At 38.6% G+C, this 19,398-nt stretch overlaps 1 protein-coding gene across 2 annotated transcripts in view; it reads right to left on the bottom strand.

Moving 5' to 3' along the window:
• The window catches only part of LOC106946002 (neural-cadherin-like), a 123,548-nt gene that overhangs the window by 30,620 nt on the left and 73,530 nt on the right, over window positions 1–19,398 (bottom strand). For both annotated transcript variants that reach the window (XR_001424668.1, XM_015030045.1), the window contains exon 11: window positions 11,596–11,840. Coding sequence is in view for 1 of the 2 variants with exons in the window: in XM_015030045.1 (XP_014885531.1) it covers window positions 11,596–11,840 (245 nt within the window). In the remaining variant the exon portion in view is untranslated. The remainder of the gene's footprint in view (window positions 1–11,595; window positions 11,841–19,398) is intronic.

Genomic DNA, 19,398 nt, shown 5'->3' on the forward strand with positions numbered 1-19,398 from the left:
AAAAGGGTGGATAAACCCTTTATAAGGTGAGTGCAAAAGAGGAGTCTCTGGTTGGATCTTGGATCTTCGAGCCAAGATCGAGATGGACAAAGAACTCTGCAGCTGAAGAAGAGCCGGAGACACAGAGCCGAAGACTGTCCTGCACATGGGGACCAACCCGTTAGCCCCGCAACATGTGGCTTCAAATTGCATTTCTCTCATCAGCTGGGTTCGAGACCCCAAAGACCAAGGCAAAGATGAAGATAAAGACAAAGGCAAAGAACAAAGGCAAAGAGGAAGATAAAGACAAAGAACAAAGGCAAAGAGGAAGAACTGGTGCCTTCCTTCCATGAGACCAGCTCATCTACATCTCCATGGACCAGAAAGATCGTGAGACGAGGAGAAAGGAGCTACAGAGTTGCAAGACAAGGAGCTGAGGACCGCTACGCGCATGAGGAAGTCACCCTGAGGCCCGAGATCTGCCGCTCTGACTCAGTACTCTTCCTGTACTGGGAGCCTCCTGCTGCTGCAACACCTTTTTCATCATCAGGCCAGTTCTGGGGTTCAAAATGCCAAACTCCGTCCGTCTCTCTCAAAGTTTCCCTTTTTTAGTTCACAGTGTCAGCATTAGGGAAAGATAGGCTAGATTATTGATTTTACTTATTTGATTATTTCTGTTACTGATTTAAGCTGTACTGACCCTTGCAAAACTGCCTTACTAATAAAATAAATTAGCATCAAGAAAATCTAAAAGATGTTGTGGACATTCAATTAATGAGTCACCTTAAAGTTCTTTGATGGTTGTAAAATAGCTATGAAGTTTGATTCTGGGAGGAAAAAGTGGAAAATGTTTTATAGGTTGCTTTTAGCCAAAACAACACCCTTGGGACTCTCCCGAGTCACTAAAACATACCTGGTTCAGTAACAAGTGCAAGTTGTAATAAAGAGAAAGAGCAACCGTTAACAGGTGTGCTCTGTGAAACTAGCTGATTGCGGGCTGCTCGATCTGGCTAGTTTACAGGGTGAAAAAGGGTGGGACATCTGGAGGCAGAGGTCGTTAGAAACCAGGCTAGTCTTTCTCGCACCCAGCTTAAACAGAATGTCCTCTATATTCTCATCTGGAGTAATACTCAGGAGTTAGAGGCTTCTCGGACCCGTTAGAGAGCTGGGAAGCACATCTCCCTCCTCTCAGAAGGGGAAGTAGAGAGAGAGAGAAGAGGGGAGGGGGGTATTGCGCAACAACATCGTTTGCTTACAAAATTCATCCAATGAATTTTAAGATAATTTGCAAAGACACATGGAAAATGTGTCATTCTTTTATGGGGATATCTAATGCAGACATAACCTGGGAAGTTTGCAGGTGTAACTTTAACAAAAAGTGACTCTAGAAAGTATTAACTCGAGAACTCTGAATGCAAATGTAAATCAGACCAAAACGTTGAAAACCACGTCATTTTTCTTTGGAATTGTCTTATTTAAGAGCTACTGCCCTTCCTCTGCTGCGCCGATTCAAACACATGATGTTGGCAAAAGACATTTTTGATGGTGTTCTTTAAAAAAAAAAAAGAAAAAAAAAGTCTCTTGCTGCTACTTAAATTTCAGAGAGAGGTATGCTTGACCAATCGAGCAAGGAATGCTCCACCGATTGAAATTACTACAGGAGCCCCTGGAGCATTGATCTCAATTTCTGCAGGTTTGAGTAAACAGCACCTTATACGCCTACAAATCAAGTAATTAACACTTAAAACAGAACTGAGCTTCAACAGGATCAAGGTTGGATGTCGCATTTAATACGAGCCTGAAGCTAAATTGCAAGGGAGAGCTGTGGAATAAAGGTGAAAAGAGAGAGAAAGAGAGAAACAGAGAGAGAGAGAGAGAGAGAGAGAGAGAAATGATCATTTGAACTGTGTCTGACTAGTTCCAGGGTGTGAAGGAGTTGCACTCTGAAATACCAATGAGACGCGCAGACATTGCCAGAAGCTGTGCTCACTTTCACCATCCTCCTCAGAACTACGCAGCTCTTGGTTTCCTTTTTTCTAATGAAAAAAAAAGAAAAAGAAAAAGAATGTTGTGTACCACCTCTGCTGCATAATCTCGTCAGTTCTCTTTTGTTTTTCTTTGGTGATTTTCATTGTCCTGTTGTATTTTTGTAGCGCTCTGATCTCTTCCACTGTTCTCTGTCTCCGTCTTGATTCAGCTCTTCTGTTGCAGCGTCCTCAATTAAACAGAGGGAGCCTGTCAGCGGCAATTCTCTCTGTGTGACTGTGCCCAAGGCAAGTTTCTCCTTTAGGAATAGATTTTACGGAGCTAAAGGTACAGGAAGATGAATATTTAACAGACAAATACAGTCAGTCAGGCAAAGACAAAAAAATAGGATTTTAATACAGGCAAACTAGATACTAGTGTGTTCCAAGTTCATCCGCCTCCAGGGGAGGAAGTGAGGCTGGTGCAGAAGTTTAGCAGCTACAAAATTTCTGCTGCTGCTTTCTGACCTTCTTGCTATGAAAGCTTAAATATCAAGAAAACAGCTTTATCTTCAGTCCATTTCTGGGTTCTAGTCATGGAACACTGGCCTTGTCAAATGCAGGTCTATGAAACTTCAGAATATGATTCTTAAAGGTGTTCAAAGGATTTTGTATGAACGGCTGATACACCACAATCCAATCATTAAGCGCAAACAGCTACCAACACACCAGGAGTAAGACTCCTTAAATACACAGCAGCACTCCAAGAATTCATGCAGATTTCAGATGCTGTATGTGGAACTGAGGAATTTCTTTCAAGAAGAAATACAATAGAACCTATGGAGTGCTTAATTTGAATGCATGAATCAAATCTGTGAAAGAGTCAAAGACTTTGATGGTACTATGATCGACCACTTTATTAAATTCCACTATACTGGCACAAAAAAACAACACAGTTTCTGAATGAAATTTAAGGTTTATAAAAATATAAATACAACGGGTGGTTTGGGGATCCTGCTATATTACAATCAAACATATCAAAGAGTGTGACATTTCTGGGGTCAGTTTATGGCTCTCAGCAGTGGCTTTGTCCTCACACTGTATGTGGCTCTCTACAACCATAACTCCTGTAGAGACATGCTTAAAAGTTTTCAGATTTTTCTGCATAGAATACACCCACCCTCGTATAGGCTGGCAACTGAAGTCAGCCAATGGCAAAAACCAACATCATCCACTCAACTGGAGATAAATTTGCGCTTAAAGACACATGGGAGCTGCTCCATTCATTTTCTATGGAGTTTGCACAATGAGGTGGCGATTGCTAGTCCTGCTCCAGTCAATCACCAATGACATTCAACATGTGAAATTTTGTGCTTGTACATGTAGATGTGGACATGTGGGCTTGAGTCACAACACAGGAAAGCTGTGCAATGTTCATCTTTTCTTGCTGTTGTTGGTATTGCGTCCCGTGTGTTGGGTTTCACCCAGAATGGAGCGGTCAATGTCAACTTGCTCTTGTAACACACCTACAATAATTTAAAAAAACACATAAAACCAACATGTCCTACAAATGGCCAAAAATATTCTTTCAAATGTATATAAAGAAAGATTTATATAAAGATATAAAGTATGGCAACAGAAATAAGATCAACATGTTATAGAAAGAGGTGATAGTGAACCAACTGCCCTCCAATAGGCTTTGGTGGGAAACGGTAATAAAATGATCAATTAATGGAAACTATTTCATATTGTTAGGAATCAAACAGTTTACCAGTGGAATGGAGGAAATTAATAATCACACTGTGGATAATAATAGGAACCGATAAATTACAGAAAAGCTGAATGTGCACAGATTCTGTTTTACAAACAACACAGTTTCACAGTTTCTCATAAAATGATTGTTTCTTGGCTCTATAACTAATCAACAATTAAAGTTTGTCAGACCAAAAGTCACCAGTGAATCCTGTTTCTGTCAGTTGTTTTGAAAAAAAATCCATGATTTTCAACCAGCAAAATGTCACTGTGTGAAGGATGGGAGTGACACCAGGCCAGTAAACCTTTGGGGATTCTGTCAGACCTGCACTTATTTTTATTCCTTTGCTTAGCTGAGTGTGACACTGTCATTTCTAAATGAGCAGTCCTGGGGCCTGGAGGCTTTATGTAGAGTCACGGCCGGAGCCAGAGCCACCTCTTCTGAGAGGTCAGTGATGGTTTTACCAGTTTACTGCAGATAGGTTGATGGCACAAATGATCTACAACCACATCCTGCTCGTCATATTCAACCTCTTGATAGTTCTGTGATTTGGGATTTACTCATCGTTGTCTGTCATTTAAAATGACCCGTTGAAAAAACTTTATGACAGCAACATTTCATTTTTCTTTGTACTTAATAAACTATTTTTAAATTAATTGTTCCATGTTTCATCAAGCAACTCATCCATGTTTGTGGCCCCTTGTACTTTAACTTTTTAACTTCCCTCATATATACACAACCCAGCTGTTCATATGCAGATTTCTGGCCACTTGGATAGCAATGCATGTACAGTAGCTGTATTTCACTTACAAATGTATGTAAATCTTTAGTTTCCATTAAATAAGAAAAGGCATTAAAATCGCACATGAATAATAATTTTCGTAATTCAAATTTGTGCAATTTTATGGTTAATGGCTATGTAGCAGGTGTCGTGGAAAAAAATAGGAATTCTCTATTAAATATTTGGTTCTTTCAAATGAAATGCTAACATCTTTTGGGCTCAGACATGGAACAGAACACGGTAGAGAACTACAGATGCTGCTACTACTACTATTACTATTTTTAATGACACTGCATGAACAAGGTTATCCACGTGTAGTTTTGATTTCTATTTCTTATTTTGCAGTTGTGTTTTTTCCACATTAGCTGAATATCTACAAAGATTTGTGAACATTTGTAATAGAAATGCAGCTACGGCTCAGATCTGGTTTGCTGCACTGCATCCTCTATAGTTTCATATGTGATTTTAATTTCATTTTTTATTTTATGGAAACATCGAGATTGCAAAACTGTGTTTCCTCTGAAATTGCTGTAAGTTTTTATTTTTATCATTTTTAAAACCAAAAACATTGCTGTCTGTGATTGGATGTTACTCCAGTGTCACGTAACATCACACTTTCACTTAAGACTTTGTTTTCTGCACCATTTCAAATGATCTTGAGACCTTTTTAAATCCCTTACCAGTCGTGCTGAATTTCTTAATACTGTTGAAACTTATGTTAAGGAAGCACATGTTTAAGGATATTAGAAAAATAAACAGGCTTTGGTTGCATATCCAAATTTTGTGACGACCTTTTGTTCCACCCACCCACACCCTGCGCTGTCTCAGGGTGGTGCTGGACTCTGTCCACTGTGGTGGACTCTGGCCTGTTGCTCATCTGAAACTATTTGCATCCTTCAGTTCTTTTTAATGTCAACACTTTTGTTTATTTGTGCAAATATTCTTATTTCTCGAGGCAATAACAATCACCTCAAAGGTCTGCTGCATGCAGACCCTCACAATTACAACACCAATCAGTCTAAAAATTTTAAATACATTAGTCATTAAATAGTTATTTACCCATTGTTGCAACATTGCAAGTTATATCACCGTTGAAAGACTAAGAACACATATCTGCATGTTTTTCAGAGATCTATGGAACAATGAAACCTGAGCAGAATTTCAGCAGAATGTCAACTAACGTCTGCATGACTGAATGTGGTTTGATAAAGTTTTTATGTGAGGAATCCAAAATCTAAAAAAGGTTAAAATTGTTGCTTTCTAAAGTTTTACTTGCTTTGCAAAACATAATTTTAAACAAGAAATGACTTGACAAAATTCTATCCAGTTCCAGCTGCACCCCTTCTACCTGATACACTGAAAAAAAAAAACAATTGATTTGCTGTCCTTCCCTTCAAGGTTGTGCTTCCTATTAGCACCTAATGCAATGCATCACGCAGTAATTATTACAACTGCTTCTAAGTGTTGTGTGTTTACAGGCCCCTGTTAGTGTAAGTGTGATAGCATTATTCCAACAGCCTAAATACCTACTGCTTTAGTTTACTGCACTTCAAAGAGTTGAAGCAACAATCTGACACATTTCAGAAATAATTAGAAACATCCGGAAACACACAGCTAATGCGTTGTGTAGAAACACTACAACACCTAAAGTAATGAGACTGCTGCCTGAACACACAGGCGTTAATGGCACTCAGCAGATAAGTCTGAATGCCGAGTTAACCAATCCTTTGCAGCGATGCTGTGAGAGCTCTGCTGGAGCCAGCTCATATTGTCTGAAAAACAAAAACAAACCTTTGTGCTCCTGNTACTTCNTGTTATNTTTTNCATCGTTTTCACCAGTAGTAACATCCTGCTGTTGATCATGTGACTTGTGCAATGCAGTAAAAGTGTTTTCATTGCTTTTCATCGAAAAACATTTTTTTTTCTAAGTTGGAGTGTTTCCATATAGCAAATTTATTTTCTAAATTTATATTTGCACAATTCTGTGGTTAATGGGAACGCAGCTAGTGTTGCGTTTAAATTCAATGAGCTACAGAGAACAGCCAAGTCTCTCATAAAAGTTAGTGCCAGTAGAAACCAAAGAGTTGAAGTCTGAATACTTTTGGCTATATAATATAAGTTGTAGTCATGCTAGCTATTTAATGAGTATATTAGTAAATGTCTTTAACAACTGCTGTATCTTCATTTACCCAAATGAGAGGGGCTGTATACAAATGTGGCAACTACCAAAAATCAGTATTAAATCCATTACTTCCCCTCCAAAAATACATTAAACTGCAGTTTTAAACATTTAGGAATATAAGGAGCCTGGAAACCTGGAAACTTCACTAAAGATCAGGATGCGTGAAAAGTGTTTAGCTCTTCTCACTGTGATATTAAATGTGATATCAAAGTCTTTTGTCTTTTTTTTTTTAGGAAAGCAGCAATAAGACTGTCTTTCTTAAAAGTTTGTTGTAGACATTACAGAAGATGACTCTGACCTCACTGTGATGCAGTGAGGTCAAAGTAGCCAAGGTCAATTCTGTCAGCATAAAGTGGTGTCATCATCAGAGTTAATATTATTAGATGCAAGGTTTGGTCTCTTACTGGAGAATTGCTTCTTCACAACACCAATCATCTTCTAGCCTGCATGTCTTTGTGTCCTGCAGGGCGTGGCCACAGCACCGTTTGAATCTCAATGTGGCTCGTGCTCATCAAGGGCTCGTTTAGTTTTCAAAATGTCTGAGGTTCAGTTTTGAAAAATGTAGAGTGTCAGCATGCATGAAGGCATTATGTAAAAGAAAAAAATAAATGTTTTTTTGTCCTTCGGCGATATGAACAGACTGCGTCCTGGTGGGCTTACCTGCTCTCCTGAGAATGACTATTATGTATTCCTTCTTAAAACACACTGTCACTGTTTCTCGGTGTACAAAAACAGAGTTGAAGACTCCGAAAGATCCAGATTGTTTATTCTTTTACAGAAAGTCAATGACAAGAAGTTCTGGTAGGACAGCAGTTCTCTTAGAAGATTTAGAAAACGATGTTACCAAACCTGATGTGTTCGCAAAAAGCACAAGCTTGTCTGTATCCTTACTAAGACACGACAGAGCTGCATCATCATTCCAACTACAGTGGGTTTATTTTCTACTGGCTTTACTTTCAGGATTCTTTCTACACCCTCTGTACATTTATTGTTTCACAAAATGAAACTCTAATAAAGCATTTTCTGATCTACCTAAGAAAATTCTCAAACTGACTCATCCTTTCCTTGTCAGTGTGCAAAACAAGCTGCTAACAACTAATTGATTAACTTATCAAGTTGACCAAGGTTGACCAACTCTCATGATTTTGGACTGAAGTTTCAGCTTTTCCTTTGATTCTCACTCTTATTTTTTACATGTCAAACATTAAAATGTGTCATGGAATTCTGACTTTGTGCTTTTTTGATAACTGTCTGTTTTTAAGGTCCATAAAACAGTTTGGACATCAGATAAATTTAAACAATAATTGATTTAATCAACCAAGAGCTAAAACCTAATTTCATTGTATTTGTAGAGTTCATCTTTTGGAAGCCATATTTAAGTATACGCAAAATATTAGCATCAACGTCGGTATTGGCCGATGTTAGCCGTTTTCAACATTTCAGAATCCGTCCTGTGAGTAAAACTGGGCCGATATTAATATCTGATTGTTATTTCCATCTTGTTGCCATTTGTACATGCATTTTGAGAGGGGAGAGTTGACCATGTGTTATTTGTTTGGTCATGTGTCAGTGAGAGTGATGAGGTTTTTAACTGAAGCAGAGAAGCAATCATAGTGGTGTAGTCGACAGGTTATTGCAATATTTACACCAGGGATCTCCAAACGTTTTCCTGTGAGGGCCACATAACTTTTCCCTTCTCTGGTGGGGGGCCGGAGTCAGTTTGTAACAGAAAAAGTGTGACGATTGCAGGAGTGCCTAAATGTAAAAATGTATTGTTTTCCAGAAAGCACAATCAAATAACTCTCTCTGGGTTCTTCACAGAACAAAAGTCAGGAAATAAATAATAACAGTATTTATGAAATAAATAATAACCAAATAACCCTCTCTGGGTTCTTCACAGAATAAATCCAGGAAGGATTATAGTCCGTATTTTGCAAACTATGAGCCGCACTGGACTATAAGGCACAACCCCGAAGTTAAAAAAACAAAACAAAAAAAAACAAAAAACAGTAAACATACACATATGCAGATATCTCTGCCGCTCCAGTTTTTCCACAACTATGCAGCAGCAGAGGGGGTGGACAGCCAACATTTGAGTAATAACAGGTCAACTGAATATCACATTTATTACGGCTGAAAAAGAAAAAGTTGCCAAGTTTAGATTTAACAGAACTGATTACAAACGGTAACTGTAACAGTAAAAGTGCTGATCCTTCGTGTCTGCTACTAGCATGTGCTACTAGCATGTGCTAAATGAAAGTAGGCGCTTTCTTCTTCTTCTTCTTCTTCTTTAGATTTCAACAGCAGCTTGCATCCATTATTGTTGCACTACTGCCATTTACTGGATCCTAATATACTATACCTCAAATTCTCATAATGATCCCAGTATTATTTAAAAAACAAAAGAAAAATCTTTTCTCCCTCAATGCTATTTAACTGATCAGCAACATTCTCAAATTTCAATTCCGTATTAAAACCTAATTCCGTTTTAATGGGCGCTTTCTTCGTTTATTTCCAATTTTGACTTCCAATGATCCACTTCCTGCTAAAGAGCCCCCTGGTGGTTGAAGAAAAATCCACATATAAGCGGCTTATAGTCCGGAAAATACGGTATATTAAAAAAAATCTAAATGGTCTCTGGTACTGCTCAGGGGGCCAGACCAAATGTGGCCCCCTGAGCACAGGGGGCCACATCTGGCCACATTTGGCCAGATGTGGCCCGCGGGCCGTAGTTTGGGGACCAGTGATTTACACCATCGGTAAATATCGGCTGTCGGCCATAAACATAATGCACAATGTAAACAGGGAACAGACTTAAAAAAAAAACATGCTTGAAATTATTTCTTAAAATGCATTAAAGCATATTTAAATGCTTCTTAAAGTTGGTGACCACCTTGTTGCATGTTTCTATTGTCAAATTGATTAACAAATATTAATATTTTGAGGTTAAAAGGCCTCCTTGCCATCACCTCCTTTCCTCTGTATTGGATTCAAGTTGCGACTCCAGAAAGTGTTACTTCCAATAAAAAGAAACATGTTGATAAAAATAAAAAATGAGGAGATTAAACCAAAATCTTCCATGGTTATGAATAATTTTAGTCTCAACTGTGGATTACACCAAGCAGAAAAAAAAATCTCAATCTGGCTGTAAATTTCTGACCAGCTTCTTAATCTGTGGATCTGTTTGTAAATTTCAGCCATTTAAATATCAGCCATTCATCAGACAGCTGAGGTTTCCTGCCATGAAGGACACACTGATATTCCTGCTGATGATTATTCATCTAAAGTTGTATCTGAAAATATTTTAAATTCTAAAGTTTTCCGATGCTTGAAACAGATAAATGACTGTTTAAACAGGCCAAATTCAACTCTACTGCAAATAATAAACATTTACAAATCAAGTGTGATTTCAGGCACACCTAATGCAACCAATCCAACCAAGTGTTTATGAGTATGTTTCAGACAGAACACCTGAAATAGCTCAAAGTCTTGACAGTGACATTTCATTGTAAGAGAAACGGTGGCTACTCCAGCTTCAAACTAAGAATGGCCAGAGGTTTAAGAATATTAATGAACCGGAGACCTTTGGCCAGGAGGCCTGAACTGAGATTCCTCAGGAATGCTGAATTATTCCCAGACTGCAGAAGTTGTGAAACACTGAATTTTGTGATGCGACATGTAATATTTCATTTGGTTATTACAAAGAGATGCTAATCTTTTCGTGGAGGTTGAATACTTTCAGGAGAAAAACAATACACACACACACACACACACACACACACACACGCGCACACACACGCACGCACACGTCAATCATTTAGTTAGCCCTTTTCCATACAACACTCGCTGAAAACAACATAAGCTGTAGCATCAAAGCTGTAAACACATGTCAACATAAAGCAAGATATTTCTCAAAAAAAATTTTTGAATCACTTTTTTTTCAATGATAGCTTGTTTTCTGTTTGTTTTTCAGATGTTCACACTTTCTGTATGCAAAAGGTGCAAGGCTGGGTTCTCCGGCTGAATGTGAAGCCCTAGGCTACAATTTGAACCTTTTTACCAGGAAAACATCCTTAAATTCAGTCACTAACACCTCCACAGCTGTAAGAGCAAAGTAAACAACTTTAGTTTACAAGACACTAAGGAGAATTTGGAAACATACCAGCTTTTTATCCTTATGTGTATGGCAGGGGGAAAAAAAACATCCGATGAACATAACATTTGTACCTCAGCCTTTGCAGAAATTTCCATTAGAGAGCGGCGATATGTGAAGCGGTTCCTCTTGATGTAAAACTGTCTAAATTTCACCAATTTTATGACCGAAGAACAGCAAATTCTCAAATGAAGAGGACTAATTTAGCAACTTTGATGACATGTATGCATATATCTAGAAATGTTGGAAAATGTGTTCTAACCTTTTCGGTGCCAAACAGTACTGAAAAGATCAGAGAGCAAAAGATTAAACATGATACAACTTTTATAAATATAGAATGTTTTTCTTCAAGATTCTCCTCCACAATCTTTATGTTGAGGTTACAAAGGCAGAGTGGAAAGTTATTTTAAAATATGGTCTGATAGAGAACCCATCAGAACGACTCTTAACGAAACCAAACTAAACCTGTCACGCTGCCCCCTCACCTGCGGTGGCGCTGCACCAAGAACCACTGACGGAAACAACATAAAAACATCTGAAGAAGGGAACTTCCTTCTTCCCAAAATGTGAAGACAAATGGAGTGGTATGAGATTTTGGGTGTTGCAGGATTCTTCATTTTTGTTTGGCAAAGGACCATTTCTCCCACAACACAAGTATTTGTTTTGGTAGTATTTACCCAGAATGCCCTCGCTACAATCTGCTCCACAACACTGTCAGATCCAGGGTTATAAATATAAGCTGGTGTTCTTCAATCTATGAGATGCAATTGAAGCAACACTTACCGAGCAACGCCATGAAGCAGATACAGATGGCAAAGAGCGAGCTGAAGCTCAGGCCCACGTCCTCCCTATAAACAGCCAATGTTGTCTCACAGTGGCGCCCCCTGTAGCCCTCTGGACAGTGACAGGTGAATTTAGAGGGTGACTGGGCCACGCAGGTTCCCCGGTGACAAGGCCGCGTCGCGCATAGCGTGTACACACAGGACTTTTTGGTGCCGTTCACATGGATCATGTGACCAGGAGGACACCTGCAAAACACGAAAAAACCAGGCAGAAAAACAAGAGTTGAAAAGAGGCTTACGTAATTTAAAAACAATTACGTAATGTTTGACAGCAATTCAAACTGTCAAACATTTGTTTTGACAGGTAAAATTGCCCTTGGTAAAAAAAAAAAAAAAAAACAAAACTTATTTGTTACAATTGTCACCATGTCCTGACAGTAGGATATAAGACAGATAATCTGTGAAAAAATGGATCTCCTCTGCCTTCTTCATGCAGTCCAATAGCTCGCAGTCAAAAACAACCAACCAGTAGGAGGGTCAGCATTTGGCATCAACCTTGCTGGTAACACTTTATTTGAAGGGGGTGAATAAGACTGACATGACACCGTCATAAACATGACATAACACCTGTCATGAATATGAATAAGTCTTCATGAATATTTATGACTGTTGTCATAAAGCGTCATTCGGTAAATTATGACACTTTTAATACAAAGTTGACATTATTCAAAATGTCTTTGTTATGACAACTTGACATTAACCAAGAAATCATTACTGACATAAATTTGTTATAAAAGTATTACTGATTGCACTTTAAAAATTAGGTAACTTTATGTTATTAACGATAAAGTTTAAACAGTAATGATTTCTTGGTTAATGTCAAGTTGTCATAACAAAGACATTTTGAATAATGTCAACTTTGTATTAAAAGTGTCATAATTTACCGAATGACGCTTTGTGACAACAGTGATAAATATTCATGAAGGCTTATTCATGTTCATGACAGGTGTTATGTCATGTTTATGAAAGTGTCATGACAGTCTTATTCACCCCCCTTCAAATAAAGTGTTACCACCTTGCTTAACCGGTTGAGTGGCCGAAGCTTTTCCTCTGCCTACATCTCCCAGAATGCTGAGCAGTTCTAAACCAAAGTTCAGTGAAATTATTGAATATTCTATCAGATGTATTTCCTATTGGTATTGATTATGTGTCCATCGTAATATATTTTGTTATCGATTTATTGTTCAGCACTGCATGAATGCACACAGCGATAAACAAAACACACGACACACTAAATCACAGCTGTGGAAAACATGTACCCAAAAGTAACCATAAGCTGGTCCATTTTTAATCTTCCTTATTAAAAAATTGAAATGGTTTGGGGATTAAAACTATTCCTTTAAATATACTTTGGGCAGCTACTTTGGATCATTTATCTGAAAAAAATTGACTCATTACCACCCACATCTAATCTTATGGAATATTTATTACAACTTTCCACCAGTGGAAGAAGTTAATTACTCCTTTAATCATTGATCTTACAGGGATGTAGACTTTAATAGAGAAGGAACGGCGGGAGATGAAAACGCTGACTGTGGTACTGGCAGTAACAAGGGTGATTTTATGCAGATGGGGCCACATTTTCTGCTTCACTTCAGAAAGCACTACTATAATTAAAAGCTCATTTGGGTGAAGCAACTTAAACAAACACTTTATGAGAGCCGCATCTCATTCAGTGTCTATGGAGCAGTTCTGGGCGCCACATCCTGATGCTATCTGAAATGAGTTTTGTGTCTCGTCTCTGGTGAGGTGCTCATGCTTTGAAGTAATGGCTTAACTTCACAGAGAAAGAGCCACAATACATTCTGAGCACAACTTTCATTTATCTCATTATTGTTTGTCTTCTGCCACTAAACAAAGAAATGGAGAGTCAATGTAGTGTGTCTTCCGCCAAGATGGGTTATTATTCTGCAATCATGCTCACATCAAAATAATCTGTTTAGCTATTTACACTTGTTGGATTGTCAAGAAGTGTTTCCAATACTATTATTTGTATAAAATGACATCTGTGATTCTTTATTTAGTGAAGAGGAGGCGTGTGGAAGCTTAGCTCTCGCTCTAGCAAAAGGAAGCAGCAGAGAGGTGGACAGTTTGGATTCTTTTCATTCTACATGACCCATATTACATTAGCTTCTTCCTGCTTCAAGATAAAATTAATGCCTAATTAGTAATTTGCTGGATTCTATTTTTTCTTACAAGTAAAGCTTAATAAACTAGAATCTTATCCAAGTTCACTTGCTTCAATAGAGTAATTGAAAACACATTGTAAGTATAGTGAAACATTATCAGTTATTTCAACATAGTTCAAACATACTCTGTTTATCCTAAAAGTAAATGAAATATTGTCATAATTTGACCCCGGCAACCAGCGCTGCCATCCCTCCAGTGACTGGATGTTGCCATGGGGATGGAGCTCACCAGCAGACCTTTGGAACAAGCAGTTCCCCTCCAAAACAGGTGGTGGCAACAATGACAATATCAATATACTCCAATATTTATTAAGATGGCAAGGTCTTCTAGAACATGTTTTCAGTTTCAGTGAATTATTTTGAAAGTACAGATATTGGGCCCTGGTGTTGATCAGCTGTTTGCCAATCCTGAGGTAGCAACGGCCCCAGCCTGGAAACCCTTAGCACAAGTTTCCGCCCTTGTTGAAGAAGCTTCTGTCTGAAGATGCTGTTGCTGACTGACAGTCTGATGCCTGTAATGACAAGCTAACAGTTCAATATCCAGGCAGCAGAGAGGATATTCAATGACAACATGTCCTGGATGACACCATCAATTTGTCTTTTTGCATCTCTGCTAATCCACCTCATTTGCTTCTGCTGCTCCTCTTTAAAGCTGTGTCAAATATGACTTAAAGAAAAGTTGACTTTGCGATTTAAAGTCTTGGAATTGGGTCTCTGTCTCCTTAAAACTCCTGCTCTTTCTGGAACTCCGACTTCAGAAAGTCATCACAACATGGCTCCTATTTAACAACGTTTTTACCAGTGTTGCACTGAGAAGTAGCTTCTATAATGAGCTCAGTAGATGAGCAGCTCCACCAGGTGTTTGCTAATTGCTGCTGGCTAGTCTGAAGGAGTTGAGAGAGGGAGTTGCGGTGGAGGGCTGATCTGTGAAGCAGAAGCTTGGAAACTGAAGCTCTGAGTACAAGATTCCACCTGGGTCGTTTTTAGTGCGTGTTGACCGTTTTATCTGAGGAAAAAAATCAATAGAGTCTCACACTCTTTAATGTGAATTATAATGTAAGTTGACACTGTTTCACATCATGGAAGATACACACAATGTTTGTACACATCCACCCATGGGCATTGGGAAATCCAGGTATGAGGCAGATTATATGAAATATGGATTCTTTTTTTCCTGAGAGAAACAAAAGATATGTGATAAACAAAAGATATGTGGTAAAAGATAAAAGACAATATGTGACCCCCTTTGGAATCAACACTGAAGTCTCCAAACATCCAGAGTCAGCAGTGGGGCTGTGATGTGACCACACTCTGGCATCCATGGTGCTGTACTGTGATGAGCGACTAGAAGCTCCTATAGTTCAGTGCCTCCTTCCTCTGAATGGGGCTTCTCTGCTCTGGTTCAGTCTGACCCATAAACCTACTATTGTCTCCAGACTTTAATTGTCTCCAGGCTCTAATGAGGAACAAAATCACTCTAATCTCACATTAATTCCTGCAAATTTCAGTTTTTGATGTTGCCATTACAGCTAAGATTGAACTCAGTGTTGCTTTAGACACTATTTTGCTGTATTTCATGGAGAGTTTTAATGCCATTTTTTATTGTGAAAAAAAAAAACAACAACAATTCAACACTGGTGAGTGTTTAGACAGTCAACAATGTTGCAATTGTGCTTAGCAGTGAAAACAAAGAGGAATGGATTGTCTGAGGTACACTTCAGATTTAATTTCTGCTGTTCAGAGAAAATGCCGACTATCCTCATAATGCTGGTAGGAAACACAGTCCCGGCTGTTGGAGAGATATTTCAGAAGATAATTTGCTCTGTTTGGGGGTTTGTGTGCCCTCTCCAAAGCTCAGCACTCAGCGTTCATTACGCCTGGCTGCAGACTGTGTAGGTGTTGAATGCAGGACAGCCGTCAGTCAGGCAGACATCACTGCTTCTCTTGTGGTCTCTCTGTTAACACTGCTTTCATTAGCAATGACTAGAGTCTGTGCTTTGATGAGTTTCTCCTCCTAACCTGTCTTAACAAAGCAGCTACTATTCATGGATAATACTTAATAGTTTTAAAAGATTGTCTCACACACATGGACTCTCATGTTTGTTTCTCTATCTTTGTGGGGATTTTCCATTGACTTCTATTCATTTTTACAGCCTATCCCTAACCAAAAGCAGCATTTCACCTCATGGGGACCAGGCTTTGGTACAGACACAGTAGTAAATGTCAGGTAAATGGTCCCTGCAATGCATCACATAGATATCACACCCACAAACACACGTTTTATATTCAGATGTTTGTCAGATACACACTACATTGGGGTGCAGTTGCCACTAAACACACATTGTTGTGTTAGATTTAACTTGTACCATGTACTTTCAGTGATCTGATAATAGTTATTTTTATATGTCAGAGATGTTAATCATTCAGCGTCAAGTGATTCAGTCTCATTTTTTTTGGGTCACGAGTCGATTCAGAAACTAGTTTTAATTCAGAGTCTAACATAAGTAATGACTGTTATTATTACGTGTTAACACCCTAGTTTATTACAACTACGCTTCAATAACTTCTCAGTGTTACTTTAGTGAACTAGAGCAGTTCTGGGCTGTGATTGGTTGTTGTGTGGTGGGGGAGGCAGAGCCAAGTGTTTTGTTTTTTCTTGTTTCCTCTTAAAATGGTTTCTTGTTTTATTTAGCATCAGTAGGTTTAGCTTTGCTATTCTCCATGGATTTTTGTATCTAGATAGATAGACTAGTTCATTAAGGAGAAGTTTTCTCTTGTTTTTGACTCAAGAAGATTCAGCTGGATTAAAATACCTCAGAAATATTTTTACTTTTTTCAATTTGTTTCATGGAAATCTTATAAAGAACATCAGTAACGCCTAAAGAGTGAGAATCATTGGCTTTTATCATCATTATTTTTAATGCAACATAGAGTTTGAGCTACTTTCACTTGCTTGTGTTTTAGCTGTTGAAATCTGCCCAGCTTGGCGTCTCTAGCACCATTTAGATGAGTAGTTTCAGATCACTGGTCATAATAACACAACCAGAAACACATTTCACTAGATCATTCATGGCCACTGGCCATGTGCACGGCGGTGTAAAACAGGAACCAGAGGCTAATGGCTCAGCGGTGATCGGAGTGCAATGGGGGGTGACTGATCAGAGAACGACACAGTTCCACTGCCACGACTCAATCAGGATGCAAATCAGCCGTATTATTTAAAAAAAACAAAAAAAACATCTGCTTTTCCTCCTTTCCACAACAACTGTGCAAATAGAATCTCTGCGAATGTTGACGCTGGAAGGATTTTCCCAGAAAGAAAGGAATACACTCGTCTAAATTTACATCTGCATGTGAACAACTCGTAGTGAGCGAGGCCTTCTGTGGGCTACATTTGGAGACAGATATTCTTAGCGCTCCCTGAAGCCTGTGCCCAGGCTCTTAGAAATGCAATAGATAGTTATTAAAACATTAAAAAATAGACCTAAATTTAACAACTGCCATAACTTTAATTTATTGATCATAATCCACTCTTGTATTCTGTGTTAAAAACAGAAGTAGGGCCGTACCCAGCTCTGGTTGTTGTGGCGTTTTCAGATTTAATGACAGACCAGATCTTCCAGAACAGGAATTCTGATCTGTTGCTAACAGGAGTTAATAAAAAACACTTTCAGCTACACATTGCTCTCAGCTGTTGCTGCTTGGATTTATTTATTTATTTTTGGAATCCAAAAACTGTTAGTAAAGAGAACATATCAACTATCAGTGCCTAAATTGTGGACATGCATATTTAAATGGGCAGCATTGTGTGTTTTCCAGGCATATAATGCCATTTTACAGTACAATTAAGTAATTATATCAACTTCAGTTGTTATGAAAATGCTGTATATATCAGATGTGACCTAAAGGAAATTTGACTTTGTAAATTAGCACCTTGAAATTGGGACTCTGTCTCTTTAAAAACTCCTGCTTTTTCTGAAACTCTGCCTTCAGGAAGTCATCACAACATGGCTCCTCTATTAACCCTTTAACAACGTTTTCACCAGTGTTGCTCTGAGAAGTAGCTCATATAATGAGCTCAGGAGATGCAGGTGTTTGCTAATGCTGCTGGCTAGTCTGAAGGAGCTGAGTGGGGGAGGGCTGCTCTGTGAGATGGAAGCTTGGAAACTGCAGCTCTGAGGAGAAGCTGCAGGTCCACCGAGGCTGAATGGTTGCCATGGAGATTAAAGGATTTCTGAAACATGCATGAAAGAATCAAAGCAACACTCCAGGTATGATTCTGATGAGGGCATAACATTATAACATGATGAAAAGCTCAAAAAGTCCATTTGACATAATACTGCTCCTTCAAGTGTGTTCGTGGTTTCTACATTAGGCTAAATGGACAGCTTTTCTGAGCTTAGGGGCTCGGTGCCAACATTTATTGCACTCTTATCATCTTTTAACGTTTAGTTCAGATGATGGAAAAAGGAACAAATGCACTGGATGAGAGTAGAGAGGTAGACCGTGCATTTGGCAGAGGTAGAAGGTTAGAAAACTCATGAAGATGAGTCATAGAAATATAACAGATGAATGGAAGAGCTGCGTGTGAGAAAGAGCATTGTTGGGGGCCGGGGGTGTGGGGGGAGGAGGTAGATGGATAATGTGGGTGAGTGGATCAGGGAAATGGAAAAAGAAAGTGAAGGTGTGGGTGGGGGCAAGATTAAAAGCTAGAAAGCCAGAAGGCTGGACACACTGATTAGAGACTGATGTTTCCAATAGCAGAGAAATTGCTGGGACTAGTGGATGTGACTAAGAGCGCCGTTTGATTGGGTGTGTGTGCACCGCGCAACATTCCCACTGATTCTGACAAGTGGAAAACACAGAGGTGCATATGAAATGTTGATCAAGCAGAAGTTGGAGACCCATCCAGGGCATCGGTCATCCACAGAGAGCATCGGTCTCAAATGATTCTGTCACCAGGCAACAGGCTTTCAGGCTCTTATTAGTGTCTATGAAGGCAGATGTGTTGGTTTTGACTTCTGGAAAGTTTTTCAACCATTTATGTAATGTTGACAATTTTTTGTATCATTTTCATGATACATTATAACCAAAAGAAATATCTATGATCCTATTCTAAGTTAAAATATGACACTTTAATAGCAGACAACTGAGTTTTAATGTGCAAACCGGTTTAAGGGCATGCTCAGAACAAAAGAAAACTTATGAAGTGGTGATTCAATAAATTAAATCCTAAATAGATGACAGGACATTGCACTGCAATTGAATTCAATTTAAGGTTTTAAAACTGGTCAACATCAATGAAAATTAAGTGATTTTTTTTTCACTTAGTCAATTTTCTCAATTAAGAGCTGTAAAATTAGTAACACCGGCACTCTATATTGTAAATTATTTAGTACAGAAAACATTATGAAACTGAGCTCATAAATGTCTTCAGAGTCCAGCCAGTTTTTTGTTTTGTTTTTTTAATTATGATGCTTATTGGTTAATAAAGCTGGTAGATCGGCCCATTAGTCATGACTGATACCAGACTGGACCAATTGCAGCAGCTCAGG

The sequence above is a fragment of the Poecilia latipinna genome, unplaced genomic scaffold, assembly GCF_001443285.1.
Source record: "Poecilia latipinna isolate Pla-1442-1.1 unplaced genomic scaffold, P_latipinna-1.0 Scaffold170, whole genome shotgun sequence".
NCBI classification, from domain to species: Eukaryota; Metazoa; Chordata; class Actinopteri; order Cyprinodontiformes; family Poeciliidae; genus Poecilia; species Poecilia latipinna.